The sequence below is a fragment of the Salmo salar genome, chromosome ssa10, assembly GCF_905237065.1.
Source record: "Salmo salar chromosome ssa10, Ssal_v3.1, whole genome shotgun sequence".
NCBI classification, from domain to species: Eukaryota; Metazoa; Chordata; class Actinopteri; order Salmoniformes; family Salmonidae; genus Salmo; species Salmo salar.
In genome coordinates, this window is record NC_059451.1 from 73,338,636 (window position 1) to 73,350,171 (window position 11,536).

Genomic DNA, 11,536 nt, shown 5'->3' on the forward strand with positions numbered 1-11,536 from the left:
GGTAGTAGTTGTATCTTTTTTATACAGTACCCAAGAGCAACCGGTGTTAATTTGACCACTGGAAAAAGAGCTACCGCGTAAATACTGCAGTGCGGGTTGGATTGAATTGAGCACCCTAATCTTCATTTTCAAGGTGATGATTGCACTTTTCTTCCTAACACCGCAATAAATGTGAATTTCAAAAGATTTCCTTTGCGCACCACGGCAATAGATGTCAGGGACTCAGTGCCTTACCACTGTGAGCTAACTATCCAGAGACGTATTTGTTCGCAATGCTCATTCATTTCTTATTAGACTGTGCAAGTGGACATTGATAAGTATGCTTTAGTGAGAGTGTTGGGATCAGTTACAACTACATTTACAGACAAAGGGCTTAAGTTTGTTTATTTTCTCATCTTGGCACCCAGAAGCAAAACGTGCGTCCACGCGAGCCAGCCGATCCATTTAACGGTAACAGTCTGTCACAAGAGACTAGTTGTGTTGTAACACTTACCTTCAGGTCTGTCTGGGTCTCGGGTTAACACAGCATAACGAGGAAGGTCAATCCCCTCCTCCTGCAAGATACGATACACCTCCCTCCTGAAGGGACATGAGACAAAACGTTCACGAAGGAGCAAGTCAACAGACTTTGACAAAGTATGAGCAGGAAGTTGACCGTGTGTGTTCACCGTTATACCTGTCCTGTATGTAGTATTGCATGTTCAGGTCATTGATGAGAAGTGGGTTTCTGAGGTTGGCGTACTCCACCGCTTTGTCCAATGGGAAACCTACAAAGCCACCCCCATACATGCATTCATATACACAAAACACAACCACATAAATAATCCAGGAAATTGAAGAAAATTCCTCAACCATTACATTGTCGGTCCATTGGTCTGTATACTGGTGTCCTAAACATATTTCCATTTCCCCATGTTTATTTTCCTTTTCCGATTCTTCTCCTAAGATATACCCAATTTAAACCAGGACAAATCAGACGTACACTATGACTAAACATGAGCAAGACGAGAATGACTGTGTTCGGTATGTACAGATTGCATTTGTGTATACTTACTGTATATTGGCATGCATATACATTATACACGTTAATCTGTGAAATGTGCATGCGCACGCCAGTACCTGATGCACGTAATCGTATGCGGTGGGTGCACATACGTACGTTGGTTTGTACCTTTGGAGTGGAAGGAGACGAGGCAGTCGCACAGGGGCCATTTGTCCACTGGCTCGTTGAGGATGACCTCCTCGGGGAAGATGACCACGGTGATATACTCAAACTTACACAGCCTTTCCATGATCTGGGTCATGGGCTTGGACTTGGACTTCTTCATCATGGAGCAGATGCCCACCACGATCTGCCTCTCTGGAGGCTGGGCGAACAGAGAGGAAGGGAAAGAGGTCACTCGCATCTTATTGTTTGTAATGTGCTGTACATGATGTGATTACTTGTGCGAGGTGAAGCCTAAGCCAATTTTCCATCTTTCCTCTGTCCGGTCATCTCTCCTCACCTCCTTCTCAAAATGCATTGAGGTCTGAGGAGAGGGACCTTGGTTCTTTATCTCCAATGCGATTTGAGGAGGTGGTGAGGAAAGAGGAAGCAAGGAATCAAGTAAAGACGAATTGGGAAAGGGCCTCTTTCTCTCCGTCTTCATGTACCCACTTACCGAGTCATAATCCTCATCCTCCTCTTTTCCCTGCCCCTCCTCCTCTCCTTTTCGCATCTCTCCCTCATTCTTCATGCCTCCTTCCTCTGGGCCTTGATGACCTTCATAGGCAAACACAGTTGTGGGATTCCCACTCTGGCCCCACCCTTCTCCTCCAGTCTCTGACATCACAGAGTGGGGACGTCACTCAAAGTTCCGGCGCATCTGCGTGCCAGTACACAGTAGGAGGGTGTGAGGTAATAAGAGGGAAGGCTTAGATCACCTTACCGACAACGGGGAGTAGGCACTGGTAATGCCTTTTTAAAATGCCCCTCAGGGGTTGATAAAGGTGTATTGAATTGGAGTAGGGTGAGGGGAAAGACTCAGGAGGGTGGAGACGGTGGTCTGGGAGCACCAGGTTTACATAGAGGAAAGTGCTGAGGTAGTAATTCGAGGGGAGGGTTTATGGGTTAGGGAGCAAGCTCTAGGGTGCTGACTTGGGGTGAGGTAAGTAGTCAGGGGTGAGGTAGGTAGAGGACAGAGCCCGAGTTGGGGAAGGAGTAACCTCCCTGTGTCAGGAGAGCGGTCTCATTCTGAAAAGTGGCATCACTCTGGCCTGAGGAGGATGAGACGAGCGGTTCACAAAAGGTTCCTCCACAGTCGCACCATCAGTCACCACCTACAGAGGACAACACAGAAAGGCAGAAGCAGATAATGGCACTACTATGGTACAGAACATGTAAAAGATAAACCCCGTAGAGACATGGCTCAGTGCTTGTTAGAACGTCAGCAGGCAGTCTAATAATGCTGCCTCATCTCTCTAGACTCAATGTGCTTGGGCAATTCCACAGTAACGGAATTACACTTTTCAGTCTTTTCAGTTCGCTGCAGCTAGCAACTGGAACGAGCTGCAACAAACACTCAAACTGGAAAGTTTTATCTCAATCACTTCATTCAAAGACTCAGTCATGGACATTCTTACTGACAGTTGTGGCTGCTTTGCATGATATATTGTTGCCTCTACCTTCTTGTCCTTTGTGCTGTTGTCTGTGCCCAATAATGTTTGTACCCTGTTTTGTGCTGCTTCCATGTTGTGCTGCTGCCATGCTGTGTTGTCATGTGTTGCTGCCATGCTGTTGTTGTCGTCTTAGGACTCTCTTTATGTAGTGTTGTCTCTCTTGGCCTTTTGCTAGGCCATCATTGTAAATAAGAATTTGTTCTTAACTGACTTTCCTAGTTAAATAAAAAAAGGTTAAATTAATTAATAAAAATACCCTGACAAATTTTAACAAATACCATAGTATTCACTGCAGAGTTTTTGCACACTCCCTTGAAAAGGCTCACAGTCACCTGCGTCTTTTCTCAGCAATATTTCCTCCAAAGACAGAACTCAACGATTACAATTTCACAGTCCCGTTTCGGCTAACCAAAAAAAATACAACTCAGGTAATCAAACATTTTGGCTTGTATCTCGTAAATACCAGGGTTTCAAATTTTTTTTTTAATTGTGGACTTGAGTGTAAATTAAAACATAACCAAGAGGAGGACTTCAGTCAGTAGCCTGCCAGAACTGGTTCCTGTCTATTTTAGCAATGCCCTTCCCCGCCCAATGCCCTTCCCCGCCCACCAAACAAAACAGCTGACTTCCAGGGAAAAGCTCCAGAAACAGGCAGCCTAACCCAGATCATATCACCGCTCACAGAAGCCTGCCAAGAGGCTCATATGGTACTTCCTACACAAGGCCAAGACCGATAAGGCCTTGGCAGTTGGGAACCGATTCCAAAAATTGTCAGATCCCAGTCACACTCCCAGGACAAAAAAACCAACTAATTTCACGATATACTATATCACGCTATAGAATGCTAGCACAGACAGCTCGTGTCCACACGTATATCAACTTTGTCACACAAAAACGTGTGAACATGGGTAAGCTTGGTCCCCAGAATAGCCTGCCCTTTTCTCAGTGTGTTGAAAGGGGAAGAGGCATAAGAGGAGGCTGGAGTGGACGGTAGAGAGCGTATTGGGTGCAGAGGCCTACACTAGTAACGGCAAACAAACATAACTCCTCGCTCTCCTCGAAGGTGTTGACAGGCCACACTAAACCATGCGGAAACCCATCTTGGCCACCCGAGGTCAGGGAGACACTCCCGGGAAATAAACAAACTCATAAATACATAGCTACAACAACAACAGTGTAAAGACAGTCGACGCCGCCATGCTCCTAGACACACAGTAGTAAGGCTATTTGGCATTGAGCGACTGGGAAGATCGGACTACTTGGTCGAGGATGAAGAGATGAGTGAGTCCTAGCTACTGTAATGCTGGCTTCTTCTGTTTCCTTCAATAATTGATGGCTAACGTACGGACAAAAATCCACAGCGCGACAATTGCCTGAAGTGATAACAATAAATATAAACTATACGTTTATAACATCAATGTGCACCACTGTTTTATTTATTATTCTTTAAACTACTACTAGTTTAATGGTTCTAGCGGTCAATTTGTCCCATTCATTTGTCCCATTAACACCCATATTAGCAAACTTATTTCATTTCAAACTTTACATTTCTCTAGCATACTCTACTTATCGTGATGAACAGATTGCCTGCGGTTTGTCATCCCAGCTCTATGATGGTTGAACACCTAGTGTTGATGGCTGACTAGCAATGCCCTTAACTGGTAAAGTTTGTTAGGAGTTTGAGTGTTAAGTCCATTGTCTGTCTGTCTGCACAGCACTATCCTTGTTTCTCATCTCCAATCCTCTGTTCCTTACTGTGCTTCAGTCAGCCCTTTGCCTCACCATCAAATGTTTCTCAGATTCTTCATTAAAAAAAATGGCACTGCTTCCTTTAATGCCTATGACTAATAAACCAAAAGGCCTGGTTGAACATGTCCCCATCTCCCTCTGGCATAGCCCAACCCACCATCTGACAGTGAGTCACTTCCGCCAACCAAATTTGGGCGACCCCAATAAAGGCTTTTAACCTTTGAGACCGTATCCTGTAGAAAGTCAGGCCGCACCGTTTATGATAGGGGTGGAATCATTAGCTGAGCTCTCACAAAAAGCCACTATCACACTCACTGATAACAGGCCCAATGACACAGGAAATGTCTCTGCAAATAGGAGGAGCAATATACTGTCCATTTAGGGAGTTTCCTTTTTTACAGGGATTGAAGAAGACTGCAAAGACAGGCACAGTCAGAGTATTGTCGTCTGCCACTTGCCATTTCCTTGTGAATTTTGAAGCCAGCATAGATGTGTTTACTATGAAAACACAAAGTATGCCATCATATGACTAGTGAGTCATATAGCCTAACAGTTACTATCAGTACACAGAGACTGAAGAGACTGTCTGCGCAGGTGATCAGTTTGTCATGAGCGGAGCCTCCCATGCTAAATCATTAATAAAAATGTTAATGATTATGCTCAATAGTCTGGAGTGGACTGAAGGACTGACCTGGAGAAGAGGAATGCCAATACCTCATTCCCCATCCTCGGCCACCAATCACAAAAATAGCCAAAACCCACAAGTTCTCCATATCCCAACACTCCCTCACTCTGAAGCGACAGTACTGCAGAGTACAGACAATACATGAGGCTTTGAGGAATGCATGACAAATAATTACTGTACAAACAAAGATGTCCCCAGGGTCATTCAATCTCATTTCAGCAAGCCATGACCCCCAAAATCTCAGATTGTTCTGAAACCGTTTCTGTAGTTAGAAACATAAGATAAGCATTCCTGCAACATTTATTTGCTTGAATATAATTAGAAATTCAGCTAATTGATTGCACCCAAAGGGGCCATTTACATTTATAGAATTCATATAAACATTCAATAAATATAGTACCCAACATCCGATTTGAACAAAAACCTCTTAATGATTAGGATGTGGAGGTTTCCAAATAAATGAATCAACTCCACCAACAGACCCCCCAAACCACACCCCAAAAGCCAGTATACAGCATCAGTTCTCTGTTTAACAAGTATTATGGAGCTGCGACTTGGAGTATTATTTATTCATATTATGTAATGTATTCTCAGTGAATTTGGTGACGCTTTTCCCCCGTTATGAGAAATTAGCCATTGAAGTTGCTTGCATTTTCCCCATAACTTAAGTAAAAGTACCAGGTTTTGCCCACTAGATGCCGCTGTTCCTGCAACACATGAGCAAAAGCTACTGGCTTTCTACACCAAGTTTCAAAAAACGCTGCGATACATTTAGGGCTGACCCCAATTAGTCGACTGGTTGATTATTTGGTGGTTAGGCTGTTGGTCAACCGAAATTGTGTGTGTTACTGCTCGACTAAAACATACATACACTACCGGTAAAAAGTTTTAGAACACCTATTCATTCAAGGGTTTTTCTTTATTTTTGCTATTTTCTACAATGTAGAATAATAGTGAAGATATTAAACTATGAAATAACATATGGAATCATGTAGTAACCAAAATAAGTGGTAAAGAAATCAAAATATATTTTATATTTGAGATTCTTCAAAGTATACACCCTTTGCCTTGACAGCTTTGCACACTCTTGGCATTCTCTCAACCAGCTTCACCTAGAAAGATTTTCCAACAGTCTTGAAGGAGTTCCCACATATGCTGAGCACTTGTTGGCTGCTTTTCCTTCACTCTGCGGTAACACTCATCCCAAAACATCTCAATTGGGTTGAGGTCGGGGGATTGTGGAGGCCAGGTCTGATGCGTCACTCCATCACTCTCCTTCTTGGTCAAATAGCCCTTACACAACCTGGAGGTGTGTTGGGTCATTGTCCTTTTGAAAAACAAATGATAGTCCCACTAAGCGCAAACCAGATGGTATGGCGTATCGCTGCAGAACGCTGTGGTAGCCATGCTGGTTAAGTGTGCCTTGAATTCTAAATAAATCAAAGACGGTGTGGGGGAGCCATGCTGGTGACACTATAACACCTCCTCCTCCATGCTTCACGATGGGAAATACACATGCGGAGATCATCCATTCACCCACACCACATCTCACAAGCATTTCCAATTTGGACTCCAGACCAAAGGACAAATTTCCACCGGTCTAATGTCCATTGCTCGTGTTTCTTGGCCCAAGCCCAAGTCTCTTCTTCTTATTGGTGTCCTTTAGTGGTTTCTATGCAGCAATTCGTGAAGGCCTGATTCACACAGTCTCCTTTAACAGTTGATGTGTCCATAACTAGAACTATGTGAAGCATTTATTTGGGCTGCAATCTGAAGCTGGTAACTCTCTTGAACTTATCCTTTGCAGCAGAGGTATCTCTGTGTCTTACTTTCCTGTGGCGGTCCACATGAGAGCCAGTTTCATCATAGCGCTTGATGGTTTTTGCAACTGCACTTGAAGAAACTTTCAAAAGTTCTTGAAATGTTCCATATTGACTGACCTTCATGTCTTAAGGTAATGATGGACTGCCATTTCTCTTTGCTTATTTTAGCTGTTCTTGCCATAATAGGGACTTAGCCCTATTTGGTAAAAGTCCATCTTCTGTATACACACCAGCGGAGTGGTGGCACTGGAATCCTCATCTCTCCCAAGTGGACATTCTCTCTTTCTCCCCTGACCCATCTGTCTATCTCCTCATTTGAATTCCATGCTGTCACAGTTACCAGCCCTTTCAAGCTTAACATCCTTATCATTTATCGCCCTCCAGGTTCCCTTGGAGAGTTCATCAATGAGCTTGACGCCTTGATAAGTTCCATTCCTGAAGATGGCTCACCTCTCACAGTTCTGGGTGACTTTAACCTCCCCACGTCTACCTTTGACTCATTCCTCTCTGCCTCCTTCTTTCCACTCCTCTCCTCTTTTGACCTCACCCTCTCACCTCCCCCCCCTACTCACAAGGCAGGCAATACGCTTGACCTCATCTTTACTAGATGCTGTTCTTCCACTAATCTCATTGCAACTCCCCTCCAAATCTCCGACCACTACCTTGTATCCTTTTCCCTCTTGCTCTCATCCAACACTTCTCACTCTGCCCCTACTCGGATGGTATTGCGCCGTCCCAACCTTCGCTCTCTCTCTCTCCCGCTACTGTCTCCTCTTCCATCCTATCATCTCTTCCCTCTGCTCAAACCTTCTCCAACCTATCTCCTGATTCTGCCTCCTCAACCCTCCTCTCCTCCCTTTCTGCATCCTTTGATTTTCTCTGTCCCCTATCCCCCAGGCCGGCTCGGTCCTCCCCTCCTGCTCCGTGGCTCGACGACTCACTACGAGTTCACAGAACAGGGCTCCGGGCACCCGAGCGGAAATGGAGGAAAACTCGCCTCCCTGCGGACCTGGCATCCTTTCACTCCCTCCTCTCTACATTCTCCTCTTCTGTCTCTGCTGCTAAAGCCACTTTCTACCACTCTAAATTCCAAGCATCTGCCTCTAACCCTAGGAAGCTCTTTGCTACCTTCTCCTCCCTCCTGAATCCTCCTCCCCCTCCCCCCCTCCTCCCTCTCTGCGGATGACTTCGTCAACCATTTTGAAAAGAAGGTTGACGATATCCGATCCTCGTTTGCTAAGTCAAACGACACCGCTGGTCCTGCTCACACTGCCCTACCCTGTGCTTTGACCTCTTTCTCCCCTCTCTCTCCAGATGAAATCTTGCGTCTTGTGACGGCCGGCCGCCCAACAACCTGCCCACTTGACCCTATCCCCTCCTCTCTTCTCCAGACCATTTCCGGAGACCTTCTCCCCTACCTCACCTCGCTCATCAACTCATCCTTGACCGCTGGCTACGTCCCTTCCGTCTTCAAGAGAGCGAGAGTTGCACCCCTTCTGAAAAAAACATACACTCGATCCCTCCGATGTCAACAACTACAGACCAGTATCCCTTCTTTCTTTTCTCTCCAAAACTCTTGAACGTGCCGTCCTTGGCCAGCTCTCCTGCTATCTCTCTCAGAATGACCTTCTTGATCCTAATCAGTCAGGTTTCAAGACTGGGCATTCAACTGAGACTGCTCTTCTCTGTGTCACGGAGGCTCTCCGCACTGCTAAAGCTAACTCTCTCTCCTCTGCTCTCATCCTTCTAGACCTATCTGCTGCCTTTGATACCGTGAACCATCAGATCCTCCTCTCCACCCTCTCCGAGTTGGGCATTTCCGGCGCGGCCCACGCTTGGATTGCGTCCTACCTGACAGGTCGCTCCTACCAGGTGGCGTGGCGAGAATCTGTCTCCGCACCATGCGCTCTCACCACTGGTGTCCCCCAGGGCTCTGTTCTAGGCCCTCTCCTATTCTCGCTATACACCAAGTCACTTGGCTCTGTCATATCCTCACATGGTCTCTCCTATCATTGCTATGCAGATGACACACAATTAATCTTCTCCTTTCCCCCTTCTGATAACCAGGCGGCGAATCGCATCTCTGCATGTCTGTCAGACATATCAGTGTGGATGACGGATCACCACCTCAAGCTGAACCTCGGCAAGACGGAGCTGCTCTTCCTCCCGGGGAAGGACTGCCCGTTCCATGATCTCGCCATCACGGTTGACAACTCCCTTGTGTCCTCCTCCCAGAGTGCTAAGAACCTTGGCGTGATCCTGGACAACACCCTGTCGTTCTCCACTAACATCAAGGCGGTGACCCGATCCTGTAGGTTCATGCTCTACAACATTCGCAGAGTACGACCCTGCCTCACACAGGAAGCGGCGCAGGTCCTAATCCAGGCACTTGTCATCTCCCGTCTGGATTACTGCAACTCGCTGTTGGCTGGGCTCCCTGCCTGTGCCATTAAACCCCTACAACTCATCCAGAACGCCGCAGCCCGTCTGGTGTTCAACCTTCCCAAGTTCTCTCACGTCACCCCGCTCCTCCACTGGCTTCCAGTTGAAGCTCGCATCCGCTACAAGACCATGGTGATTGCCTACGGAGCTGTGAAGGGAACGGCACCTCCATACCTTCAGGCTCTGATCAGGCCCTACACCCAAACAAGGGCACTGCGTTCATCCACCTCTGGCCTGCTGGCCCCCCTACCTCTGAGGAAGCACAGTTCCCGCTCAGCCCAGTCAAAACTGTTCGCTGCTCTGGCACCCCAATGGTGGAACAAGCTCCCTCACGACGCCAGGACAGCGGAGTCAATCACCACCTTCCGGAGACACCTGAAACCCCACCTCTTTAAGGAATACCTAGGATAGGATAAAGTAATCCTTCTAACCCCCCCCCTTAAAAGATTTAGATGCACTATTGTAAAGTGGTTGTTCCACTGGATATCATAAGGTGAATGCACCAATTTGTAAGTCGCTCTGGATAAGAGCGTCTGCTAAATGACTTAAATGTAAATGTAAATGTAATGTATACCCCCCTACCTTGTCACAACACAACTGATCGTCTCAGAGAGAATGCCAAGAGTGTGCAAAGCTGTCATCAAGGCATAGGGTGTCTATTTGAAGAATTTTGATTTGTTTAACACTTTTTTGGTTACTACATGATTCCATGTGTTATTTCATAGTTTTGAGGTCTTCACTATTATTCTACAATGTAGAATTCACCCCAGTCTGAGGTCCTGAGCGCTCTGGAGCAGGTTTTCATCAAGGATATCTCTGTACCTTGCTCTGTTCATCTTTCCCTCGATCCTGACTAGTTTCCCAGTCCCTGCCGCTGAAAAACATCCCCACGCATGATGCTGCCACAACCATGCTTCACCGTAGGGATGTTGCTAGGTTTCCTCCAGATGTGACGCTTGGCAATCAGGCCAAAGAGTTCAATCTTGGTTTCATCAGACCAGAGAATCTTGTTTCTCATGGTCTGAGAGTCCTTTAGGTGCCTTTTGGCAAACTCCAAGCTGGCTGGCATGTGCCTTTTACTGAGGAGTGGCTCCAGTCTGGCCATTCTACCATAAACGCCTGATTGGTGGAGTGCTGCAGAGATGGTTGTCCTTCAGGGAGGTTCTCCCATCTCCACAGAGGAACTCTGGAGCTCTGTCAGAGTGACCATCGGGTTCTTGGTCACCTCCCTGACAAAGGCCCTCCTCCCCCAATTATTATTTTATATATTTTTTTGTACCTTTATTTAACTAGGCAATTCAGTTAAGAACAAATTCTTATTTACAATGACGGCCTACGCCGGAGCAATTGTGCACCGCGCTATGAGACTCCCAATCATGGCCGGATGTGATACAGCCTGGCTTCAAAACAGGGTCTGTCGTGACACCTCTAACACTGAGATGCAGTGCCTTTGACCGCTGCGCCACTCGAGAGCCCTAAAATAAGTAGCAGCGGCAGGATTGCTCAATTTGGCCGGGCGGCCAGCTCTAGGAAGAGTGTTGGTTGTTACAAACGTCTTCCATTTAAGAATGGAGGCTACTGTGTTTTTGGGGACCTTTAATGCTGCAGAAATGCTCTGACATGCACTGTCAACTGTGGGACCATATTTAAACAGGTGTGTGCCCTTCAAAATCATTTCCAATCAATTGAATTTACCACAGGTGGACTCTAATCAAGTTGTAGAAACATTTCAAGGATGATCAATGGAAACAGGATGCACCTGAGATGTATTTCAAGTCTCATAGCAAAGGGTCTGAATACTTATGTAAATAAGGTATTTCAGTTTTTAATTTTAATAAATTAGCAAACATTTCTAAAAACCTGTTTTTGCTTTGTCATTATGGGGTACTGTGTGTAGATTGATGAGAGAAAAAAATCATTTACATAGATTTTAGAATAAGGCTGTAATGTAACAAAATGTGGAAAAAGTCGAGGTCTGAACACTTTCCGAAAGGACTGTATATCAATTCCCCATTACATATATCACCATTAGTACATTTACCGCTAAACACTATCCTTTCTAATCTACAATGTTTGCTTTGGTTACTGTAATTATTTTAACGCATTCAATATTATTATTCCAGGCTTCCCGTTCTCATTGTCTGAGTGGACACTGTTTGCAGAGTGCACAAGCTATGCT

At 45.8% G+C, this 11,536-nt stretch overlaps 1 protein-coding gene across 1 annotated transcript in view; it reads right to left on the reverse strand.

Moving 5' to 3' along the window:
• Window positions 1-11,536, reverse strand: part of LOC106561102 (inositol hexakisphosphate and diphosphoinositol-pentakisphosphate kinase 1) — a 73,927-nt gene that overhangs the window by 61,166 nt on the left and 1,225 nt on the right. Inside the window, 4 exon segments of the mRNA XM_014124745.2 lie at window positions 494-579; window positions 677-767; window positions 1,172-1,367; window positions 1,662-2,319. Of these exon segments, the coding sequence (XP_013980220.1) occupies window positions 494-579; window positions 677-767; window positions 1,172-1,367; window positions 1,662-1,829 (541 nt within the window). The 5' untranslated portion in view covers window positions 1,830-2,319.